The sequence below is a fragment of the Schistocerca cancellata genome, chromosome 9, assembly GCF_023864275.1.
Source record: "Schistocerca cancellata isolate TAMUIC-IGC-003103 chromosome 9, iqSchCanc2.1, whole genome shotgun sequence".
NCBI classification, from domain to species: Eukaryota; Metazoa; Arthropoda; class Insecta; order Orthoptera; family Acrididae; genus Schistocerca; species Schistocerca cancellata.
In genome coordinates this window covers 221,445,428-221,472,478 of record NC_064634.1, presented here as the reverse complement: position 1 = coordinate 221,472,478, position 27,051 = coordinate 221,445,428, and the positions used below count along the sequence as shown (strand labels likewise).

Genomic DNA, 27,051 nt, shown 5'->3' with positions numbered 1-27,051 from the left:
AAAACCAGTCTTTGCAGTCCACTTCAATAACCTCTGCACTGTAAGTTGCAACTGACGGGTCACTGTTGCAACACTGGAGGAGGAAAGGAAAACAGCAAAATTGTCCACAAATAAGGAGCACTGTACAGGACTTCTTACCATACACCTGATAACGTTATGGCTATGGTGAAGAGGGTAATACTTAAAACACTGCCCTGAGGGACACCATTCTGCTGCTCAAAATGATCTGTGTACTACCAAGTTTGGTCCTCAATAACCACGGAGACAAAGGGCTCTATGAAGACGGAGTTGGCCAAGAAAACCTCACTGATACAGTTGTGAGAGTATACTGTGTCTTCAGGTAATATTGTATGCCTTACTGATCTCAAAGAATATGCCAACACAGTGATGTTTACATAGGAAACTGCTGAATAGCTGCCTCTAGCAGGGTCAGGCTGTCTACAGTGGGCTGAATCTCCAAAATCCACACCGAGAGCAGGTAAGGAGTTGCCTCAGCTCTAACAACCAGACCAGACAATTGGTCAGCATTCACTCTAGGGTCTTTCCTACACGGCTCGTTAAGGAAGTACTCCAATAATTACTACCGGAACATGTGCGGTCCTCTCCTGGTTTGAGGAAAGGTATCAGAATAGCCTCTCTTCATGAGTTGGGGATGTAACCTGATTGACATATAAGATTAAAACATTCGAGGAGAATTTCCTTTGATACTGTTGGCAAATGTCCAAGCACGCAGTACCAGTTTTGGTCTCATGAGCGAGTGCATTACCATGAGTCTCTGACAGTGCTGATTCCAGCTCCCACATGCAGAAAGGGTAGTTGTAAGACTCAGAATTGTTTCATCTGAAGTCCAACTTTTCCTCTCTACAATCACATGGCAGCAAAAAAAAATGTCGGATTCTGGACTACACTGACTTTAGGTTTTCAAAAATGTTCTACCAGTGTCTGATCAATGTCCTCAGATGCTGTCTCGAGGCATGCCTGTTTCAACATTGCTGCTATTGGTAAACAAAAGAGTTTACCGGAAATCCTACAGATGGCTTCCTATACTTTTGTAGAACAAGTGGTACGGTCGATGGAGACCAGGAACTCCTGCCGTGACCTCCTCTTGTTCTCCTTAATTATATGCTGAGCCTTGCTGGACTGCTGGATGGCACTTATCAGGACTTTAGAATGGATATGTCAGCAGCATGATGGATCACTTGTGTGATGTGGCCCACCCATCCCTGGAGGCTGTCGGTGAACAGCATCTAGTTAGGTCTGCTGACCATACATTTTGGTGGAATCTAGTCAAGCAATCTTCCATCCAGAAGGTCAATGTGGAATGGGAAGAGGTCACCAGACTGAACACAGTCTGTCAGGGATGGAGAGCAGAAGAGAAATGGTCAGAATCTACTGCATCTAGCAGAGGTAAATACAGCGAGCAAACAGTAACCCTCTGATGTGCACGAATTTCAATTGCAACTGTTCGCAGGCCCATAGCCAGAAGGAGAGCAGAGAGGTGGCATGCATTATTTACAAACAGGACAACCGCTCCCTTGGCCCTTTCCCCAGTCAGGACACTCATGTGATAAGAGTGTATACCCTAACAGACAGGGGCATCAGATGCTTCAAAATGTTTCTTGCAGACACAAGCAATTCCTTTTCCAGGAGCTTCAGTTCCTCCACACGTGTCCTGAACCCATTAATATTCCACTGGAGGATGGGATGCTTCTATTACAGGGGTAGCACTTTCATCCTGACATTCTGCCATGGAAGGCAGCCTACCATGAGTGGAGGCTCAGTCCTCAACATCAACATCCATCGCCTCCAAAGAAGAATCAAGAGAGACATCAGAGGGCATGATGTTGCCATCATTGGTCTGTTTATTTCCCAAATCCATATGGGGTGGATGTTTTGCCTTTGATTTTTTACGTTGTGTGGGCTTTGCAGCTACAACCGTGGCTGTGGTTGTGACAGCACTCGATGTTGTACCAGATTGAACCTTTGGAAGGGTGAGGAGCTACCCAATGCCAGCAACAACAGCTTTTTCTGAAGTTCTGGGGCAAAGGACAGGCTTCAAAATGACTGCAGCAGCACAACTTCATGGACAAATGCAGGTACTATTGCTGACAATAGCAACCTCTGTTTGTGTAGCAGCATCAGCATTCTGCTCTTGTTGTTTAACAACTGAAGCAAAGGAGGCAGTGTTTCGTAGTCTTAAGATTTTGTATCTTCTGTTCTTCCAGATACATGCTGCAGTCCCAACTCCAGATACGGTGAGCTCCAGAGCAATTCACACACTTCAATGGAGACAAACAAAGGGCACCTTTGTGGGTAGCCTCACTGAATTTGCCACAAGTATCTTCTCCATGACATCAAAGAGTAGTACGCCCAAAGCGCTGGCATTTGAAACATTGAATTGGGTTGGATACATTAAGCCACTTGTTTAGGTGGAGGAAACCTGCCTTAATGTGCTCAGGAAGTTCCATGCTATTGTTTACCTTATCTAATCCATTACATGTATAATCAATAAAAATGTGGGTATGGATTAATGCAACATGAAAATGGGAACAAAATATTGTATTATAGTGTTGTGGGTCATTCCAGATTTAAATGAACATAAAAATTTTAATTTGATATGAACACTGAAGCTCATTTCCTCGGAATCATGATCAGTTACATCCCTTTGCTTTTAACTGCATCAATTGAAATGTAACAGCAATCAATCAGAATCAAATTTATTGAAAAACACTAGTGATCAGTTTAAAGCATTCAAAAAAGAAAATAATTAACAGTTTTGGGAGTTCATGGAACAAAATAGTGAAAAAGCCAAATTCAGATTAATAATAAACAAATTGAAGATTTAAAAAATCACTTTGATGCTGGCTTAAGGACAGGAGTTGCAGAGTGGATATAGTTGGAAATAGGAAAAATACTTCATAAACTGAGTTTACTAAAGAAATTATGTATGCAGGAAAAGAATTTTGAAGAACTGAGGAATATCATTAAAGAAATATGATGTACAAAACATTGTATAAGACAAATTAAATAACTTAAATACTGAAACAGGGGGAAGTTAACTAAATAAGGTGTGAAACTGAATGATGATGAGAAAGTGTAACTAATGATGTAATTGTATTAGAGGGCAGAATGCCTACTGTAGGTAAAAAAATTACAGTAAGCTACTGTGTCTAGAAATTTGTTTGTTATCAGGAGAAAGAAAACTGGCGTTCTACGGATCGGAGCATGGAATGTCAGATCCCTTAATCGGGCAGGTAGGTTAGAAAATTTAAAAAAGTTAGATATAGTCGGAATTAGTGAAGTTCTGTGGCAGGAGGAACAAGACTTCTGGTCAGGTGACAACAGGGTTATAAAGACAAAATCAAATAGGGGCAATGCAGGAGTAGGTTTAATAATGAATAGGAAAATAGGAATGCGGGTAAGCTACTACAAACAACATAGTGAACACATTATTATGGCCAAGATAGATACGAAGCCCACGCCTACCACAGTAGTACAAGTTTATATGCCAACTAGCTCTGCAGATGACGAAGAAATTGAAGAAATATATGATGAAATAAAAGAAATTACTCAGATAGTGAAGGGTGACGAAAATTTAATAGTCATGGGTGAGTGGAATTCGGTAGTAGGAAAAGGGAGAGAACGAAACATAGTAGGTGACTATGGATTGGGGCTAAGAAATGAAAGAGGAAGCCACCTGATAGAATTTTGCACAGAGCACAACTTAATCATAGCTAACACTTGGTTCAAGAATCATAAAAGAAAGCTGTATACATGGAAGAAGCCTGGAGATACCGACAGGTTTCAGATAGATTATATAATGGTAAGACAGAGATTTAGTAACCAGGTTTCAAACTCTTAAGACATTTCCAGGGGCAGATGTGGACTCTGACCACAATCTATTGGTTATGACCTGTAGATTAAAACTGAAGAAACTGCAAAAAGGTGGGAATTTAAGGAGCTGGGACCTGGATAAACTGACTAAACCAGAGGTTGTACAGAGTTTCAGGGAGAGCATTAGGGAACAAGTAACAGGAATGGGGGAAAGAAATACAGTAGAAGAAGAATGGGTAGCTTTGAGGGATGAAGTAGTGAAGGCAGCAGAGGATCAAGTAGGTAAAAAGACGAGAGCTAGTAGAAATCCTTGGGGAACAGAAGATATATTGAATTTAATTGATGAAAGGAGAAAATATAAAAATGCAGTAAATGAAGCAGGCAAAAAGGAATACAAATGTCTCAAAAATGAGATCGACAGGCAGTGCTAAATGGTTAAGCAAGGATGGCTAGAGGACAAATGTAAGGATGTAGAGGCTTATCTCACAAGGGGTAAGATAGATACTGCCTACAGGAAAATTAAAGAGACCTTTGGAGATAAAGAGAACCACTTGCGTGAACATCAGGAGCTCAGATGGAAACCCAGTTCTAAGCAAAGAAGGGAAAGCAGAAAGGTGGAAGGAGTATATAGAGGGTCTATACAAGGGTGATGTACTTGAGGACAATATTATGGAAATGGAAGAGGATGTAGATGGAGATGAAATGGGAGATACGATACCGTGTGAAGAGTTTGAGAGAGCACTGAAAGACCTGAGTCGAAACAAGGCCCCCGGAGTAGACAACATTCCATTGGAACTACTGACGGCTTTGGGAGAGCCAGTCCTGACAAAACTCTACCATCTGGTGAGCAAGATGTATGAAACAGGCGAAATACCCTCAGACTTCAAAAAGAATATAATAATTCCAATCCCAAAAAAAGCAGGCGTTGACAGATGTGAAAATTACCAAACTATCTGTTTAATAAGTCACAGCTGCAAAATACTAACGCGAATACTTTACAGACGAATGGAAAAACTGGTAGAAGCCGACCTCGGCGAAGATCAGTTTGGATTCCGTAGAAATGTTGGAACACGTGAGGCAATACTGACCTTACGACTTATTTTAGAAGCTAGATTAAGGAAGGGCAAACCTATGTTTCTACATTTGTAGACTTAGAGAAAGCTTTTGACAATGTTGGCTGGAATACTCTCTTTCAAATTCTGAGGGTGGCAGGGGTAAAATACAGGGAGCGAAAGGCTATTTACAATTTGTACAGAAACCAGATGTCAGTTACAAGAGTCGAGGGACATGAAAGGGAAGCAGTGTTGGGAAGGGAGTGAGACAGGGTTGTAGCCTCTCTCCGATGTTATTCAATCTGTATATTGAGCAAGCAGTGAAGGAAACAAAAGAAAAATTCGGAGTAGGTATTAAAATCCATGGAGCAGAAATAAAAACTTTGAGGTTCGCCGATGACATTGTAATTCTGTCAGAGACAGTAAAGGACTTGGAAGAGCAGTTGAACGGAACGGATAGTGTCTTGAAAGGAGGATATAAGATGAACATCAACAAAAAGCAAAACGAGGATAATGGAATGTAGTCGAATTAAGTCGGGTGATGCTGAGGGAATTAGATTAGAAAATGAGACACTTAAAGCAGTAAAGGAGTTTTGCTATTTGGGGAGCAAAATAACTGATGATGGTCGAAGTAGAGAGGATATAAAATGTAGACTGGCAATGGCAAGGAAAGCGTTTCTGAAGAAGAGAAATTTGTTAACATCAAGTATAGATTTAAGTGTCAGGAAGTAATTTCTGAAAGTATTTGTATGGAGTGTAGCCATGTATGGAAGTGAAACATGGACGATAAATAGTTTGGATAAGAAGAGAATAGAAGCTTTTGAAATGTGGTGCTACAGAAGAATGCTGAAGATTAGATGAGTAGGATTGGGGAGAAGAGAAGTTTGTGGCACAACTTGAGTAGAAGAAGGGATCGGTTGGTAGGACATGTTCTGAAGCATCAAGGGATCACCAATTTAGTATTGGAGGGCAGCGTGGAGGGTAAAAATCATAGAGGGAGACCAAGAGATGAATACACTAAGCAGATTCAGAAGGATGTAGGTTGCGGTAGGTACTGGGAGATGAAGAAGCTTGCACAGGATAGAGTAGCATGGTGAGCTGCATCAAACCAGTCTCAGGACTGAAGACAACAACAACAACCACAACAACAACAACAACGGTGTATTATGTGGACCAATATACCAGTAATGACAGAAGGATTTTTAATATGGTTACTGTGGAAGTACTATGGAAATAATAATGACGGGGAAGGATTCTGGAAGAATCTAAAGCTTTGTATTCAAACTGGTGGATGAAAATTAAAAGTGTGTAGAACCAGTACACTGTTTTGCAAGCAACCTACAATAGAAGAAAGTGCAGGACTGAATAGCCTGGTGCACCTGTTAATTTGTTGAAAACTGAAAGAGAAAGATTAAAGCAAAAAGAAGTAAAACAAATGGAATTTAAAGCAATTGAAAATGATTTATTGTATGAGGGTTCTGAAGTGAAACTGGAGTACAGTAAGTCAGGTTGTCCACACATTGAAGCTTAAACTGAAGAATAAGAGAGGAAATTTTTGGTTGGCACAGGAATAACAAGAAAAATGGATTTACTGAACTGCCAGTAATAGGTGTGGAATTAAAGGGAGCCACAGGAAGGCCTACCGAAGGGTCAAGTACAGTTTGTATTTAAAATTGGAGATTTAACTTTCGAGCATGGATGTCTTTTGAGTCCAAACTTCAGTGGGAATTTTGTCTTGGCATGGGCAGGTTTTGATTGGGGTGGAAAATAAATAGTAATTACTGACCCTGTGAGTAAAGTATATTTTAAAACAAATACATTAATCTTAAACTGTGGCACTAATTTAATCATGTTACGTGAGCAGGGTGTATACGTGGACGAGGAAAAAAAATTCCCGGATTATTCCCGGATATCCCGTTTAAAAAACAAACTTTTTCCTGGGCGAAAATACACTTTTTCTGTGCTAAGTGACATTCAGTTTTCTGTAGATTTTCCCTTTGGAACTGTAAAACTTATCACTCCTTTGAATGATTAATGTTTTATGCACTAGTGTACAACTTCCCAGGGGGGGGGGGGGGGAGGGGGGGGTGTGTAAACAGGGGAGGGGGGGAGGGAGGGGTGGAAACAGGGGAGAGAAGTTTTGGAGAGACTTTTGATGAAAAAAATAGGAAAGAAGTTTTGGAAAGACCTCTGATGTGCAGCAACATATACGCTGCATATTTTCGTATTACGAAAGTATAAATTCGAATTGCGCCAAACACAGCAAGTTAGTTTCCGGAGCATTGAAATCGAGATTGTGATGTTCTTTTGTAAGCCAGCCATATCTCATGCCACGTGATGTTGCCAGCCGATGACAGCAGATATTTAGAGCATAGGACACATGATGTAGTCAGTCAATAGCAAAATCACTGTTACGTAGTGTGAATACACGAAGAGGAAAAGTTAATGGTTTACATTAACAAACACAGTATAGCTACAAAAAAAGCTACGCTTTCACATGTAATATTGATCTATTTTGTGTGTGTTATACTTTAAGATACATCACACAAATGTGCCAGTAAATTTAAAATAATATCATAATTGTCTGGTCTTCTGGGCTCGAAATTCTTCTACGTGGCTGGTCCTCAAAGCAGGGTGTCTACGTGGACAAGAAAAAAAAATTCCCGGATTTCCCGGTTAAAAACACAATTTCTCCCAGATGAAATTACGTATAAAGCGGGAGAAAATACATCTGTGTTAAGTAACAGTATGCTTTCCCTCGGAGCTGTAAAACCTATCAGTCCTTTGAATCGTAAAGGTCTTATACCAGCGGAGGAAGTCACAGCACCTTAGGAAACAAAATCCAGGAAAAACAATGCATTTGGAAAGTTGTTTGATGCGAGACAATATGCACAGAGTTTATTTTCGTATTGGGAAAGTATGTACACAAATTCCACAAATTACAGCACGGTAGCTTCCGAAACTCTAAAATAGAGATTGCGTTGAGCGATGCACTTTTGTCAGCCAGTCATAGCTCATGTCATGTGATCTCGCTAGCGAATGACGGCAGTTATTCAGAGCACGAGGCCTACGAGAAAGACAGGCCGCGGCACGTACATTACGAAGGTAGGCCGAGCTCACTCAAATCAGCAAAGTGCATTTCTACACCAGTTAACTCGTAAGTAGATGTGTATGTACAAACGAGAATTGCATTGTCTATTGGCATCCACTGTTATTAGTCCTACAATGATAGGAAGTCCGTAGGACCACTAACAGGCAATTAAAATCGTGCCAAAATCATATCAGTTGCGTAGAAAAGTCGAGGTGTTCTGGCATGAAGAGACTTGTGACATTGCTCAGTAACACATTATGCACATTTTTTTGAAGGTCAATTACACTTTTTGTCATTGATTGCATATCTTTTTATCTATGAAAGAACAAAATTAAATATGAAAACTAACTTGAAGCTCGGTCTTTTTTTTAGCGTGTGTTACACGTTAAGTCATATCAAATACAAATGCGCCAGTAAAATTTTAAATAGTGGCATAAATGACTGATCTTCTGGGCCCGACATTTTTCAAATGGCTGATCCTCAAAGTGTTCCGTTTTGAATGAGTGTTATAACGCCCTGTGATTTAAGAAATTCACTGCAAATTCTCACACGTAACATAAATCATCTTGCGTGGAAATTTACTTTGTAAGTAACACATCTCAAGCCACTATTCGTAATATTTTCTGGTGACCTGTTAGAAATGTAAACGATTATGACGTCACGCACATCGAATGCACGTTAGTTGTTATGGATGTACTTCATAATCTTCGACCTAAAGCCTTTGACACTTTTCCGTGTCGGCAAACTGGTCTGTGCATTGTGTAAATTACCCATTTCTATGCAACAAAACTTTTATTTTGGTATTATTCTCTGATTTATGTTTCATTGCTGCAGTATTATTCAGCAGTAGTGGACTAAAGTTCTTTGTCAGCATATCATGTCTTACATGTCAAACCTACAAAACTTTAACTGAAATTTAAAACAATGAAAAATCCCGGAATTCTAAAAAATTCCCTGGTTTTTCCCGGATGAAAAATTTCCACGTCTTTCCCGGATCTCCCAGGCCGTATACACCCTGTCAAAGTGTTCCATTTTAAACGCTCTGTGATTTAAGAAATTTATCCCACTTCCTCACAGTTAACATAATTCATCTTGTGTAAAAAGAAATTTACTTTGAGAGTAACGCTTTTCGAACCACATTCGCAATACTATCCTGAGACTGTTAGAAATAGATTTGATTTAGCAGTTGCCAGAGAGCACCATAAAACACGCCTTATTGCGCGTGTGCAGCTGCAGTAGTGTACGAAGCCCGCATGTTCATATGTATAAAGCACTAAGAGAGCTTACATTACGCCAAAAAAGAAACAGAACATCAGAGGATACTCCAAGAGCATCAGAATTTCGTAAACCATGCTGAAATGCATAAATCGGCTTGAAGGGCACATTGGTTTTTTCGAGATTCACAGTGAAGTAGATCCCAAGTGATATTAAGCTTTTCAGTGTGGTTTTTGGAATGTAAATTTTCTTGGAGTACCAGTACTGTACTATGTCATATTTGGTTTTTTATTATGGCATAATGACATACATAACAGAAGATGAAAACGTGCACTTTAAATTCAGCGAACAATTGGAACTAGCCAATACTGTGGAACGAAACACTTCGTTTCAAATAAATTGATTGCTTCAGCAGAAAGATTAATAAAGCCAAATTTCTTTAGCAAACTGACAAAATAACTTCATTGTTCGGCAAGGGGATTAATGCTTGACTGCTAACAATTTGGAAATAAAATCAGAAAACTGAAACTAATAATATATTTTTGCCATCCATAATTATGTGAATGTATTATAATTCAATTGATAGCTCCCGGCCGCAGAAATCCATTTTGTTTTCATTTGTCGTGGGAGCTGTAAACTAAGATGAAATAGCGAAATCACTTAATGCAAACAGGGGTCAGGTGGAGACTAACCCCCTCCCCACTAAAACTCAGAGAACTCTGCGCATGGGCAAATCTGGCAGCTACAGCGCGCAAGAAAAATTTTTCTCGTTAGCATCTGGCTGCTCGACCCTTACTGCCGATACAGTCAACACCCATACTTCAAGTAGCGGGAAGCGGGAGAAGGTATTGCTCACACGTGAGTCAACTGGTCATGCGCAAGAGCCAGCTGGCAACTGGTCAAACGAACCTAATGTAAACCGTTGTGACATCACGCTCATAGAATGCAGGTTACTGCTACGAAGTATTACATAGTCTTCGCCCTAAGGCCTTTGACATACTTATGCCGTTTGCAGACGCTTGTGCGTGCACTGTGTTTTGTTGTTGCAAATGGCACATTTCCTTTACCACTAAAGTTCCCCCCCCCCCCCCCCCCCCTCTCTCGTTAATATTTTATTGCTGCAGTAACATTCTCCAGTAGCAGGATACACTAACATTCTTTGCTACAGAATCAATTATTACCCATCAAAATTACAAAAATTTAACTGGAAGCTAAAGACAATGAAACATTCCTGGAATTCTGAAAAATTTCCGGGCTTTTCCTGGTTACCTCCCGGATGAAAAAATTCCTAGGTTTTTCCCGGATTTCCCGGGTCGTATACACCCTGGTGAGTAACATGTAATGATGAAGACCAATATTTTTTTCTGAGGGAATGTCTTTAGATCAACCAGACAACCAAAGGTTTAAAGAACTGGTAAACAGTAAATTGGAAGATGCTTTAAGTCTTAATTCTATTCACAAAACTGCAAAGGAATTATAAGACAGGGAGAGAAATCAGTAGATGCACAAATTCACAAACAAAAAAGTGATTACATTTTCAGTTCAAATAGATGAAATCAAACAACGGAAACTCCACGTTGGAACAGCAGCAACAATATAAGGTATACAATAGATTGCTCCTCACAGTAAAGATGATGATGATGATGAATGGGTTTGCCGCTCGTGGTCTCGCGGTAGCGTTCTCGCTTCCCGAGCACGGGGTCCCGGGTTCGATTCCCGGCGGGGTCAGGGATTTTCACCTGCCTCGAGATGACTGGGTGTTTGTGTTGTCCTCATCATTTCATCATCATCCAGGAAAGTGGCGAAATTGGACTGAGCAAAGGTTGGGAAATTGTACGGGCACTGATAACCACGCAGTTGAGCGCCCCACAAAACCAAACATCATCATCATCATCACGATGATGAATGGTTTGTAGGGTGCTGAATTGCGTGGTTATCAGCACCCGTACAAAGTCTCAATTTTTACACAATCCAATCTAGCCTCTGTCACAAATTATGATGATGATGATGATGAAATGATGAGGACAACACAAACACCAAGTCCTCATGCAGAAAAAAATCCCCAACCCGGCTGGGAAACAAACCCGGGGCCCCGTGATCCAGAGGCAGCACGCTAGCCACTAGACCATTAGCTGCGGACACCGCCGTAAAGAAGACCAGTTGATCTGTAGACAGAAATAACAAAAAGACTGTTTTACATGCATCTATCAGCCAAAGCCTTCCTCCACACACACACACACACACACACACACACACACACACACACACACAAGTTAATACACCTCACATACACTCTGCCACCGCCACCAGCAGTTCAGACTGGCTGCGTGAGGTGTGCTTGCTTGTGTAAACATGTGTGCACGTTTTCTTTGCTAAGAACGGCTTTGGCTGATAGCTGCACGTGTAACAGTCTTTTCATTGTACCTGTCTGCAACTCATCTTTTCATCTTTATCCTATTCCTTATATTGTTGAAAAAATAGCTCATTTATTCGAGAAGAAAGAGCTTCACTATTTGAGAAAGTCAATAACATGTTGGTCCACTTCTGGCCCTTACGGATGCAGTTATTTGGTTTGGTATCGATCGATAGGAGTTATTCCATGTCCTGAGAGATATCGTGTTAAATTCTGTCAACTGGCGCATTAGATCATCAAAACCCTGAGCCGGTTGGAGGGCTCTGCCTATAATACTCCGAACATTCTCAATGGGCAAGAGATCTGGCGACCTTGCTGGTCAAAGTAGGGTTTAGCAAGCACAGAGACGAGCAGTCTGAATTCTTGCCATGTACGGGCAGGCATTATCTTGCTGAAATGCATGGCCAGCACAGCTTTGCATGAAGGGCAACAAAACGTCATAAAGCTGTGCTGTATAGGTGTTGTGGATGACAATGAAAGGAGTCCCACTATAAAACAAAATGACGTCCTCGATCATCACTCCAGGTTGTGGTGTCGTATGGCAGGCAACAGTCAGGTTGGTATCTCACTATTGTCTGAGGTGTCTCCAGACATGTCTTCACTAGTCATTGGGGCTCAGTCGAAGCAGTATTCATCACTGAAGACAATTCTACTCCAGTCATTGAGACTCAAAGTCAAAGAAGTCTCTGGAGATGCACTGGACAGTGGTGGGATACTAACCTGACTCGTTCATTATACAGCTCGACAACTAGGAGTGACAGTCTAAAGCGCTAATTGGACAGAAATTGGCACGATATTTCTCAGGAGGATATCCAACAAGTCTATCAATCAATGCCAAACCGAATAACTGCTTGCATAAGGGCCACAGATAGACCAATGGATTACAGACTTTCTCAATTCCTGAAGCTCTATCTCTCGAATAAATCATCCAATTTTTCTGAAATTTCAATGATTTATTTGTCTGCATATGTACAACACATGTACCAATTTCCATCTGATACAGATAATTCCCTTTGTGTGTGTGTGTGTGTGTGTGTGTGCGCGCGCCATCAGTATAAGCAGCTGAGACAGAAATTCATAAGAGTGGAGGGGGAGGGGTGGTACAATGGAGTAACAGTGGCTGTAACAATCCTTTGGTAGTAGCTTCCTTCAGGGTTGCATCAGGTACCACTCAACCATACATTCAAAAAACAATATCGCATTCTTATATGGAAGTAGATAATACCAGTATTGTATAGTACCATTTGGATTAAATGTTTCTGTTGCCAAGTTTATTGTTTCTGTTGCACAATTTCTTTGAAATTTACTTTGTGTGTCAATTATTAACTGTATAAGTTGATGACATTTTAATTACTTGAGAAACTTGGGAAGAACATTTCGGATTATTAAGGGAAGGAGGAATTGTAAATTTAGGATAAACTGGTTAAAATTTTAGCACTCCTTATTTCACAAAATGGAATATTGCTGATAAAGATAAAATTAAGGCTACTGCAAAACTTCCAGCTCAAAGAAACAAAAGGCAACTGAAGCCATTTTACCGCTTAACAGCATTCAAATGATTTATTATTTGCTAGCCTTTTACCCGCAGCTTCCTCTGTGTATGTGTATGTGTACAGCACACATTTTGCTCATATCTCCTCCTCCTGCTGCATTTCTTCCACCCCCGCCTCCTCCTCCTTCTCCTCCTCCCTGTCTCTGTCCATCTATTCCTAACCTCCCTGTCTGTCTGTCTGTCTGTCCATCTCTTCTCCCCATCTCTCTGTTAATCTCTTCCTCTCTGTTAATCTCTTCCTTCCCATCTCTCTGTCTGTCAATCTCTTCCGCCCCTCATTCTCTGTCCACTTCATCCTCTGAAGCTTAAAGTAAATATAATACGTTTTAATATACCTTGGAGGACAGATGTGTTGAAAATATTTTTCCACTTCACTTGTGTAACAGCCGTTTCCTTTAAACGACTAGTGTCTAAAGCCCGACTCATACAGAGTAAGATTCACTGTACGCTTACTTGGCGCCTCAAGTGACGGTTCCCCAGTAGTCTCTGTCATCTCTTAGCCAGCTCCCCTGCACAGTGCTTCATTTGTTTCCCATTGTAGCTCAAATGCTGGTTTTCTTGTACAGTCCTCTGAATGCAACCTGAGCTGGCCAATCATGAGTCCTCTTTGGCATCTGGCTTCACAGCTTGCAAAGTGGGAACACTTTGAGATAACTGGTTAACCCACAAGATTAAACAATGTCATGCACACTTTAGTAGTTCTGCTGTCTTTCTGTTAACAGTCATAGTTATTGTGATATTTCAAGATGAAGTAACTTACTGCAAGAAATTAAAATAGTTTGCAAAGAAAAATAGGAGTTGCTATGAGTTTGTGATTGGTGCCTGTAAGGTAATACACTGCTGCATACAAAATGTAGCTAACATATTGAATTTTTATTTAAACTTGGTAGGAGATCACTGTCTGTCTGGAGTCTCAAGAAAAGATTGTATGCAAAACACTCAGTTCCAATGGTGCACACCAAGTATAAAGCCAGAATGAAATATTTAAAACATTCCTCACATCTTATTAACAGTTTGAGGTATTGAAGTGAGATTTTGCAAGTAATAGCACACAAAGAAGAAATACTTTTTCCATATGGCTAATATGTGAACCTTCCTGATTTACTGCAATATTCAAGTAACTACAGATTTTTTAAATAAAATAATTTTTCAGGGCCATCAATAGCTGGTAAAATGAGGGTTGCTGTGGGTTTTGGAACAACCTACTGAGCTGTCTTGCCCATTGATGCTAGTTTAATAATACACTGTTCCAGGTTTCTGTTTCAAATTTTTACATGGGAACAACAGAAGTTAGTTATTAGTCAGAATCCTGAAAGTAAGAAGTTTGGGGACAGTAAATCACTACTTACCTTGAAATTTTGGTGGAACCCTATACTCAAGTATATTTTTATAATGATGGATTGGGATTAAAACTGACCAAAGGATCTGATTTCTATATCTTAATTATCTGAGTAATACGCAAAACAAGAATGGAAATTCCTGTACAGAAAGAATCATGAAGCAAGGGAAAGGCAACCACTGACCTATAGAGGACTGATGCCTGGCATACAGAAACACATAATAGAAAATTGTTAAAACCGGCTTACAAGCACTTGCTCTTTTTTTAGCAAGAGTACACACATCCACATAAACAACCACTTGTGTGTGAATGTGTGTTCTCTTATAAGGAAAAGAGTATGAGCTTGAAAGCTTGTGTTAACTGTTTTCTAATACTTGTTTCTATGTGTCACATGTCAGTCCCCTGTAAGAAATATCAGAACAATTCGCACCACATAGTATAAAATCTTTTACTTCGTATCACTACGAAGACCGTAGGACTGTACTTTTTCATCTCAAATATCTTTTAATTCCTCAAATATATTAATATTCAGTTTACATCCTGGTGGGTAGTTGGCAGGATTCTGATATTGTTTTTTTTACGTTTCTCAGATCATTAAGATTTAAAAACCCTTTGGGCAGTCATTTAGTATTTAAAATACACCGGGGCATAGGATTCCCCCAAAATTTCAACAGAACTCTCAATTTCTTTTCCCCACACATCTTACTGCTTTTTTTCCTTCAGAAAAATGTCATTAGTGATGAGTCTTGAGGAACACCTAACTTCTCTTGTTGCCATGTTACACTTTACTACTTCTTGTCACAACACAGCAAAGTTTACAAGGATACATTTTATTGCTGGTGTGCATGATCGAAACTGAGTGCGTTACATACAACCCATTCTCTTCTCCTCCCAAGTTTACAGAATAATTAAATATGTTAGCTATATTTTTTCTACTGCAATGTATGACCTATGATGCACCAAAAGCAAAAACATTGCAACCTCAATTTTTCATTGCAGACTATTCAAAATTCTTGCAGTAAGATACTTAACCTCGAAATACCACAATAACTATGACCATTAATGAAAACATAAGACCGTTCATCATGACGCTGATAAATGACACTATGAGATGCGCAACAACCAAATTTTATTACCAAATAAATTCTTTAATCCTTTCCACTCTAACAGCAAGTTGTTCTTGACATGGCCTCATTTAAGCCTTTTTTTTTAATTTTAGCTTTCGCATGCTTTTTTCTTGAAGCTGACTGTACTAGGCATCAACACTGCACAGTACTGCATCTAGAGAAGCCTGTCTTAACTCTGTGTCATATGTAGCAATTGTGTTGAGAAAAAGGTTGTAATTATTACGTTCAAATTAGATAGCATTTCATGCACAGTTCTTTCTGAGGAAGAGATTGTAGAGCTTGTAGAGGAATGTCTAAGTGAAAACAAGAGTGATAATATTTTTCAAGATGATAACAATATACGTGTAAACAATTTGAGTGAATGTTTGTATTATAATGTTTCTGTTAATATTAGGTAGGTGCACAAGTCTGTAACATTTTTCCATGAAGTTAATGAACACAACAGATACACATAATGGAGACTTTAGGCATCTTATTCTCCTTCACTATTTGCCAAAGCTGGGGTAATTTTTCAACTCTGTGACTGTAGAAATCATGTGGTTTTGAGGCAAAGAACACTTTGAGCCATGTTCAGGAAACATTTTCATCCACAAAGGAAGTTCTTTGAAGGCTTTGGAACACGGAGCAGGAAAGATGAAAATCTGAGGGCAGAAGATCAGGTGAATAAGGTGGGTGTGGAATGACTTCCGAACCCAACTCCTGTATAGCCTTTTCTTTTGGTCCGTCTAGCTGAATGCAGGTGGGTGTTATAATGGATTAATATCACTTCAAGCGTCTTGTTGGTTGCCATTCTTGGACTGCATCTGTTAGAAGACTCAGTCGTTGACAGTAAACGTCAGAAGTGAGGGTTACACATCAAGGAAGCAATTCACAATACACCACACTTTCACTGTTCCTCCAGATGCATAACATATCTTTTGCAGGACTTGCTGCTTTGTTTGGACTCAACCATCCCTTTGTTTTCCTTATGTTAGCATAAATACACCACTTCTTGTTACCAGTAATGGTATAGGATAGGAATGGTCAGTGTTGTTCATGAGACAACTGCGATGAGCAAGCAGAGACACACATATGGTCACGCTCTCATTTATGTTATTTTGACTGGAACATGCGGTAGACATACAACTGACTGTTGAACCTTTCCATTGCATGCAAATTTTGCACAATAGTGGAATGATCACAGTTCATCACATTTGCCAGTTCTCGAGATACTGTTGTGGATCACTGCAAATTAATGTGGTTAAATGATCTTCATCAAACCCCAAAGATCTTCCTGAATGCAGAGAGTCACTAATGTCAAAATGATCCTCCTTAAAATGAGCAAACCATTTTCTTGCAGTGCTCTATCCAACAGCATTATCCTCATATTTGGCGCAAATGTTTCTGGCTGCCTCCACTGCTGTCATCCTTGTATTGAACTTCGATTTCTCCACTTGGTATTCAATTTTCAAGAGTCCACAGTTCCACTCACTATCTCCAAATGAGAAAATGTAAACTAAAATAGCAACAGGGAAGAACAAATAAAAAAATGGCAATTGATATATAAACCCATAGCAATTGGAATATCAACATGCAAAACCCTACGAACTTATGCGCTAACTTAATGTAACAGAATGAGAGTGCACTTTTTACTTTAATGTATATCTTTAATTGTTGGTCAGTGGCCTCATTATTTCCACGAAGAGATTCACGATATTCTCTGTAGCACACTCGCCATCCTGGTGGTGGCGATTTAATGAAGAGAGTACCTGCATTACAGAATGTGTAGGATTAAAATAGTTGGAGAAAGAATGCAGATGGGCCGATTTGCATGCATTGCCATCCACACAGTGAAATGATCCTGCTATCTATTACATCCTTAGAGAGTTTGGCATACGAGCTAGTTGTGTCTCCTCCCTGCCAGCCAACAGTGAAGTATGCCACCTAGCAAACTTATAGTGAACCTTACTCCATGTGAAACAGGGTAAGATCTAGTAAATCTCTGCATTTCATAATCCTGTTAAGCTGAGGATGTTGTACAGCTCTTTCATAAATTTGTCACTACACAAGACTATTCTCATTGTGTAGTAATGCCACCTTTTCTGCAGTAATGCTGCTAGCATGATGTAGCAGCTTCTGCTAATGAAAATCTCTATTTATGAGTGTTCTCATCAATGTCAGAATTTCTGCTGTTCCACAGAATGCTCTCTCTGTGTGAAAGGGAAACTGGTTTCCATGGAACTCAATGTCTGGTTGATAAATCAGACTATACAGCTCTTCCATATTTTCAAACAATGTTGTTGTTGTTATCATCATCATCATCATCATCATCCTCATCAACACCACCAGCATCATCATCAAACTTAAACAAAATGTTTTATCATCAATGACGATGTCCAATAAGAACAATGATATTTATCTCCAATAAGAACAATGCTATTTATCATTGAAAATTGAGTGTCACTAAATTTTATAAATTAGAACTACACTGACACAACAAAGAGCATTTAAATTGTGTTTATAACCAACCATCTGTGTTTTGGGTAATTTATGAAATTTACAATTATAAACCTAAAAGCACATCACTCACCATACTCCTCCATTTGCAGAAACAACTGGTCAGCAAAGAATTCACACTCAGCTCCAAAATGTGGATATTGCATTTTTGGATTATCTTCACTGATTCGAAATACTTCAGCGGCTATATGCATTAATTTCTGAAACATTAAAGACAACTGTGGTACAGAAAAGAAAATGCTTGTTGGATATAAATAATGCAAATGTTATTAAGGCTGAAAAATTTCTTTTTCAATCCAAATGAAGTATGCGCGCGCGCGCGCCCACACACACACACACACACACACACACACACACACACACACACACACACACAGAGAGAGAGAGAGAGAGAGAGAGAGAGAGAGAGAGAGAGAGAATAATGAACTTTATTTCTGAAGGTAATTAAAAACATACCCAAATAGTAAATTAGCAAGAGAAGTGGCCAGATAATACACAGTCAGAATTGAAATCCTATACACCCTACAGAGACTAAATGGGTAAATGAGAGACTGATTTTTCCGTATTGATGATTCAGTTCTGTAATAACAGTGCACATTTTCACTATAAAATATGAAATATCTCTATCAACGGTGATGAAGAGCCATTAATTTTTCACAGTAAGCAATCTTTATGGTAGAAATGGAAGAATGTTGCTTCCAGCAGTAGACATGACAAAACATTACTGTGTGCCCCTGGTACTGTTGTGTACAAACTTTTGGGAGCTGCGCTGCAAAGCAAATGTGTAAATGTATGGAAAAGGCAATCTCTACATCTACACGATTATTTTATAATTCACAATTAATTGCCTGGCAGAGGCTACAACCCATCACTTTAACAAGCTGTTTCTCTATCGCTCCACTCTCAAATAAATAGAAAAATGAACACTTAAATAATTCTGTGCAAGCTCTGATATCTCAAAAATGCAAAATGTATTTTCACACCCTAAGGAGAAACCTGATGATTGAAATTTCAGTTTGTGTTATCATATCGGTGGCATCCTATCCTCTGTTTTGCCGTAATACAAAACGTGCTCCCCTTCTTTGGACTTTTTCAACGTCCTCTGTCAAACTTAACATATGTGAATCTCACACAGCACAGCAATATGCACAGTGTAAGCAGTCTCTTTAGTAGACATGAAGCATATTCTAAGTTTCTTGCCAATAAATTGCAGTCTTTGGTTTGCTATCCCCACAATATTATCTGTGTGATCATTCCAGTTTAAGTTATTTGTGATTGTAATCCGTAAGTACTTAGTTGAACTGACAGCCATTAGATTTGTGTGCTTTATTATGTAACCAAAATCTAGCAGATTCCTTTTAGTACTCATGTGGATGATTTCATACTTTTCATGGTTTAGCGTCAACTACCACTTTCTGCATCACACAGATATCTTGTCTAAATATTTTTCCAATTGGCTTTGATCTTCTGATGCCTTTTATGTTGTATTTTTAAGTGAACGAACTTCGGAAAACTGTGTGTAGTAACCCTGCTTTAGTGGTGCTATCACCACCATTGTTACCACGCAGTGAAGGTACTGATTGTGTATTGCTACTGGTGTACTTTACTTACGACCAGAATCTCTTTGGGTTTTCAGCCAGGTTTCGGAATGTAGTTTTCTTGTGGAAACTATTAAAAGCATTCCACATTGAAGTTTGTACTAAATTTCAAGCTTATGTAAGAATTCGACAATCGTGGGGCTTCTGCATTCTTTTAAATTTGGCATGCTTTTTTTGTTGCCTCTGCAACAGCGTTCTGACCTGTTTTGTGTACCAAGTGGGATCAGTACCATCTCTTATTAATTTATCTCTCAATTTCCGTTGATACTATTTCTTTGAATCCAAACCACATCTGGTCTACACTTGCACAGGCAGATTGGAAGGAGTGGGGACTGTCTCCTAGGAAGGTGGCAAGTGAATTTTTACCTGCATCTTTAAATACATGTTTTTTGCATTTATTTTTGGTGGATTTGGATGTTACAGTATTCAGTGCAGCCACAACAACCTTTTTGAGTCACAAATCCCTGTATCAGTCTTCATACTCCTTCTTTGGGCAGGGTTATTTGCTGCTAAGAGGTCTAGTACGTATTCGCAACCATTTACACTTTGAGTGTGCTCCTGAACTAGCTGTTCAGAATAATTTTCTCAGAAGGCATTCAGTACGGTTCAGATGACACCGACTTTCAATTTGTATTTTTGTCGGCATATCAAGGGTAGACTGAAGGCACCAAGAACTGTACAAGTGGGGTACCTAGTTGAAATGCGACTCAAGTTTGCTTTGAACTACTTAGCAACTGTATCATCTGAGTGGGGAGGGGGGGGGGGGGGTCAGGAAAAGGAACAAATTAATAATTTATTTCAGTTGTCAAGTATAACTGCTACCCATGCTAACTCACACGAACTATCTACTTTAATTTCACTACAAGATAAACTACTTCTGACAGCTATAAACCTCCAGCTCCAACTGTATCTCATCTCCCCTTTCTGAACACACATCATTTGTAAAAATTTTGGCTGAACTTATCTCCGGCTTTAGCCAGCTTCCCACACCTATAAAGATTTGAGCTTCAGTGCTTTCTATTAGTGTTTGGAGCTCTGATTCTTTTCCTACACAGCTACAACAGTTTACAACTACAATACTGATTGTTGTTATGTCTACCTTCCTGCGTTTGCTCTACACCGTTTTAGACTGACGCCCTTTCTGCAGTTTGTCCGACTGACGCCCTTTCTGCAGTTTGTCCAAGACCCTCTAAGCTAAAAAAAAAACATCCATTCGCCTCCACACAGCTCCCACTACCCATGTAGCTGCTTCCTGTGTGTAGTGGACCCCTGACCTATTAAGCAGACCCCAGGAACCCACCACCCTATGGAGCAATTCGAGGTATCTGTAGCACACATGGTCAGAGAACTGCCTGAGCATCTGATTCAGGATGTCCACTCGGCTCTGTACCAAACAATCACAGTCGGTATCGTTGATGAGGTTACAGATGGGGAGCTCCACCTTCATCTCACAAGCAAGACCAACAGTCTTTACCTCTTCAGCTAGCTGACCGAAGCGAAAGAGAATCTCTTCCAATCTGAAGTGATACACATCACTAGTACCAACATGAACCACCACCTCCAGTTGGCTGCACCCTGTGCTTTTCATGGCATCCAAAAGCAGCCTCTCCACATCTGAAGTGACTCCTCCCAGTATGCAAACAGCACATTGTATTCCTTTCCCTCCATAGCAGCTATATCCCTAAGAGGAGGAGGGGGGGCATCATGCACCTTAAGCTGAAGCGCCCAACTACCAGTAATCCCACCCTCTGTGAATGCCCACACCTCATGAGTTGAGAGGTTTTTTCTGGAACAGGACAAACGGCTGCATTTTGCTCAGCGTCTTCGTCCATCATAGATAACACCGGAAACCAGTTTGCCATACAAACCAAAGAGACCTCCAATAGGCAAGACAGAAAGTCTGCCCATACCTTGGAACAACACCCCTCTCTACGATGGGTAGAGGTTCATCCTCAGTGTGGACAGTTCCCAGGCAGCCAAAGTAGTGGACCAATCAGGGGACACATGGGGCATGCTGGACATATCTCAGATCCTCATATCCAGTCCCCCACTGTGATGCCCACTGGCAACAGCCTCAAGCTGCGAGACTGAAGCCAATCCCACCCAAAAAATTTCTTTTATCACTAGTCTCATCATCATGTGCACACGTAATTGTCATATAAACTTGTACTACTGCGGTGTGTGTGCAACGATAATGCATTCACTATGCTGTTCATGTCCGCCCTCGTGGTCTTGCAGTAGCATTCTCACTTCCCGAGCACGGGGTCCCGGGTTCGATTCCCAGTGGGGACAGGGATTTTTCCTGCCTCGAGATGACTGGGTGTTGTTGTGTCATCTTCATCATCATCATTCATCCCCATTACGGTCGGAGGAAGGCAACGGCAAACCACCTCCATTAGGACCTTGCCTAGTAAGGCGGTGCGGGTCTCCCGCATCGTTCCCCTACGCTCTGTAAAGAAGCATGGCACTTCATTTCCATTTTTTCCATGCTGTTCATAGCAGCTTATCCACATTCCTATTTTCTTATTCATTGTTAAACCTACTCCTGCATTACCCCTATTTGATTTTGGACTTATATCCCTGTATTCACCTGACATAAATCCTGTTCTTGCTGCCACCAAATTTCACTCATTCCCACAATTTCTAACTTCACCCTATCCATTTCGCTTTTTAAATTTTATAACCTACGTACTGGATTACGGGATCTAATGTTCCATGCTTCGATATGTAGAATGCCAGTTTTGTTTTTCCTGATGACAACATCCTCCCAAGTAGTTCCTGCCTGGAGATCCAAATGGGGAACTACTTTTCCTTCTAAATATTTTACCCAAGAGAATCCCATCATCACTTAACCATGCAGTAGAGCTGCATGCCCTTGAGAAAAGTTATGGCTGTAGTTTCCCTTTGCTTTCAGCTGTTCACAGTATCAGCACAGCAAGGCCCTTTTGGTCGATGTTACAAGGTCATATCAGTCAATCAACCAGAGTGTTGCTCCTGTGACTACTGAAAATGCTCCTGTCCCGCTCCAGGAGCCATATGTTTGTCTGGCCTCTCAACAGATACCCTTCCAATGTGGTAGCTCCTACAGTACATCTATCTGTATTGCTGAGGCAGGCAAGCCTCCTCACCAACAGCAACCACAGTTCGTAGGTGGCAGGCGAGTTTATATTAAAGAAAAATATGGACCTACGCCATTCAAATAAACATACCTCTTTACCGATGGGTTTTGTGTTGCAGTAGCCTTTTAGTTTCTGGGCCCACAGCAAAGTAAAATGAATAGTAGGGCATTTCTCACATTAAGAGTTTCTGTTGCATCATGTAAAGTGTTTACTTGTGAGTCATTGTTAGCTGTATGATGTCTTACCTACATCCTCCTTTCTCGGTAGTTATTTCCACAGCTCAGTCATGCTACAGAACTATAGACTGTATAATTATAGGTAGGCTTATACTCTCTGTTTCTTCCTTCAAGAATGTCTGCAGCGGATTGATGCCAACAGCTTTTGCTATGAAATGGATATTGTCTTTGGCAGCATAAATCTTTGAAAAAGACCCATTACATGATTGTCTTTCAGAGCCGTAACTTGTTTATTGATTATTTTCAAAGCATGGGTAATGGATAATACCAAATTGACTATCTTTAGTTCCCCTCCCCCCTCCCCTTCCCCCTCGGGAAGTGAATTCTCACCAACTGTGTAGAATTATTGTCAACTACGTAAACCAGTAATAGAGTGGTAACACAGTTTTTGATACATGTCTGCTGTACACTAAAACGAATTTGATTGTATGGCCTTGGACAGGCTTGGACATCATCTTCCCCAATATATTATTTGCCCAATTTTTTAATGTTGAGGGAGACTATTATAGAATCAAGCAGGATGTTGGGGACAGCTAACTATACCACTTAAAAACTGACACCTAAAAGACACTGTCATAAACTGAGAAAAACACTACATCTGATGATTTTTGACCTAAATTTCCATATATTTTACCTACAAATTCTTTTGCTAATGCTAGTAGTGCTTCTGAAGTTACATTTTGTTATTTTATTCAGATATGTACTTCAGATATGTTGTGGTGAAACTGGGCAAGAGCAGTGGAATGGAAGGAAGGAAGATTAGGGTTTCACATCCCATCCATCAATATTGATGTCATCAGAGATGGAGCACAAGTTGAGTGTGTTTCAAGAATGGGACAAAAATTGACTGTACCATTCTACAGAAACTTAACCAGTATTTGCCTGAAGTGATTTATGGAAATCAGGGAAACCTACATCTTTATGGCCAGATGTGTATTTGAACTGTTGGCCTCCCGAATGTGAGTCCGGTGTGCTGACCGCTGCACCATCTTGCTCAGTGAGAGGAATTGAACACCTGCTACAGCAGAAGTACGCAATCGTATTTAGGTCCTGACTAGTTGCTACCACTACAGGAACCATTTTTTACACCCGGGACATATAGAATCCGGGTTTGCATTCACAAACCCTTCAGGCAAATACCCATGAGCCATGATGCTGCAACAGGCTACAGAGGGTCGATCAGTTAATTATACTATTCGCAATTTGATCATGGAATGCTCAGACAGTTGTGTAAAAAGTTGAATCCAGTTGTCCCAGTGTTCAAAGTAACTACATAGACATCTGCCAGATTTTCACAGAACTCAATCTGCCAAGAGTGAACATACACTCCAGACGCAGACTTTTAATACAAGCATCTTTATTGTGCTTGCACCATTTAGTGAACAATACTTGAATTACACTTTGTACTGAAATGCCTATCACAGGGAAAATTTATCTGCTTTGGACTTTCTATTGGTGTCTATCCCAGAGTGTTACAAACCCACAAAAATCTTGTATTGTCTTGAGTAAAGGTTTACATACCCACAAAAGGCATTCTATGAGATTAGTTAGACACAGAGATGAGTTGAATATAAGAAAATACCTGGATCATCCATTAACACACTGCTTCCTTTATACTGACTTGTTCAAAGCAGTTACAATCAAATTCCAAAGATCTTGTTGGGTTCTACATATAAGGTTAGGACAGCTTCCTTGAATCACTCCCTTTGCCTCTGCTCATATGTTTCCATTGAATTTGATGATATGCTCAGTAGGGTGCCACCTGAGATCATTTTAGTTCAAACCTTCGCTATGACACTGATGAGTGGTCGGAGACTGATCCTGCTGGCGGTAGTGGGGGAAGGGGAGGGGAGGGGGACAGAGAATAGTTGTTGCACAATTGGGATCACACTATTATCTATAAGTTTTGCTGGGCACCAGTGTCTTATCATGTGAGTCATTCAAGATCCACATGAAGAAATCAAGCCTGTACTAGGAAAGACACAAGGTAAGACACATGGCCATGACAAGCTAAGACACATGGCCACAACAGGCTAAGACACATGGCCATGACAAGCTGACTTACAGGTACTGGTAGAGTTAAAATGAATATATTTTAACGTAAATACTTGTACTACACTATCATCCACTTTGGAATACCCTTGTCCATAGAAATATTCTTTTCCATAATTTAAAGTAATTGTTTTCACTGTTATAAGTTAACCAGCACAGTCAATGTTGATTAGACCATCAGTGAGAGAGGACCTTGCATTTCTGCTGCTGATAAGGCAATTAAATCATTTGTTTGTTTTACATTTTTATGATCTTCAAATAGGAGTAACTTATTTCCACTTATCTGTGTGGTTTCTAGTTTAGTTGTTTTAATTTCTTGTGTGTTTTAGTGCTTACTAAGCACAGTCTAGTGTTCTAATAACTGTTAGGTGTAGAGTTTTGATGTGTTTGGTATAGATGGGGACTGTGACTGCTGTCATCAGATGTGAGCTGAGTTCCAACTGGCAGAATTTTGCATAATTTAATCATTGCTAACACATGGTTTGGGAATTACGAAAGAAGGTTGTATATATGGAAGAGACTTGGAGACACCGGAAGATTTCAGATTGATTGTATAATGGTAACACAAAGATTTAGGAAACAGATTTTAAATTGTAAACCATTTCCAGGGGCAGATGTGGACTCTGACCAAAATTCACTGGTTATGAAATGTAGATTAAAACTAAAGAACTTGCAAAAAGGGTGGAAATTAAGAAAATGAGACCTGGGTTAAGTTGAAAGAACCAGAGGTTGTTTAAAGTTTCAGAGGGAACATTGGGCAACAACTGACCAAAACAAGGACAAGGAATACAGTAGAAGTTGAATGGGTAGCTTTAAGACAGGAAATAGTGAAGGCAGCAGGGGATCAAAAATATAAAAAAAACAAGGCCTAGCAGAAATCCTTGGATAACATAGGAGATATTGAATTTAATTGATGAAAGGAGAAAATATTAAAATGCAGCAAATGAAGCTGATGAAAGGGAGTAAAAATGTCTAAAAAATGAGACTGACAAAAAGCGCATAATGGCTAAGCAGGAATGGCTGGAGGACAAATGTAATGATATAGAGGATATGAGGAGAAATATATATGCTCCCTGCAGGAAAATGAAGAGGCTTTTCAAGGAAAGAGAAGCAGCTGTGTGAATATCAAGAACTCGGAGGGAAAACCAGTCTGAAGTTAAGAAGGGAAAGCTGAAAGGTGGAAGGAGTACATAGAGGGTTTGTACAAGGGAGATGCACTTGCTGGCAATATTACAGAAATGGAAGAGTATGTAAATTAAAAGGAGATGGGGGACACAACACTGCAAGAAGAATTTGACAGAGCACTGAAAGTCTGAAATGGAAACAAGGTCCCAGGAGTAGACAACAGTCTGTCAGACCTACTGATAGCCTTGGGAGTGCCAGCCATGACAAAACTATTACATCAGGTGTGTAAGATATATGAGAAAGCAGAAATTCCCTGAGAATTCAAGAAGATTGTAGTAATTCCAATTCAAAAAGAAAGCAGGTGCTGACATATGTGAAAATTATCAAACTGTCAGTTTCATAAGTCATGGTTGCAAACTGGTAACACAAACTCTTTACAGAAGAATAGAAAACTTGTAGAAGCTGACCTTGAGGGAGATCAATTTGGATTCCAGACAAATGCGGGCACACATGAGGCAATAATGACCTTACGACTTATCTTAGAAGATACGTTAAGGAAGGAAAACATACTGTACTGCTTGCCTTCTGGAGCAGACATTTCTGTGATAAACTTTTGTGAAAGTTTACCACAAAAAACTTTGTTATGAATTATAAAGTGTCAAAAACTGATGATGGTGAACCTTCTTTACAAAAACATTACAACCACATTAATTACATGTGTCATGACCTACAAAGAACTGTTATATGGGAAACTAATACCTATGATCCTTGTCATTGTGGCTACGAAGGCTTTCCCGGCGTA

The 27,051-nt window shown here is 39.9% G+C and overlaps 1 protein-coding gene across 1 annotated transcript in view; it reads right to left on the bottom strand.

Annotated features, from left to right (window-relative positions):
* Positions 1-27,051, bottom strand: part of LOC126100884 (uncharacterized) — a 563,003-nt gene that overhangs the window by 60,597 nt on the left and 475,355 nt on the right. Inside the window, exon 12 of the mRNA XM_049911552.1 lies at positions 18,193-18,319. Within this exon, the coding sequence (XP_049767509.1) occupies positions 18,193-18,319 (127 nt within the window). The remainder of the gene's footprint in view (positions 1-18,192; positions 18,320-27,051) is intronic.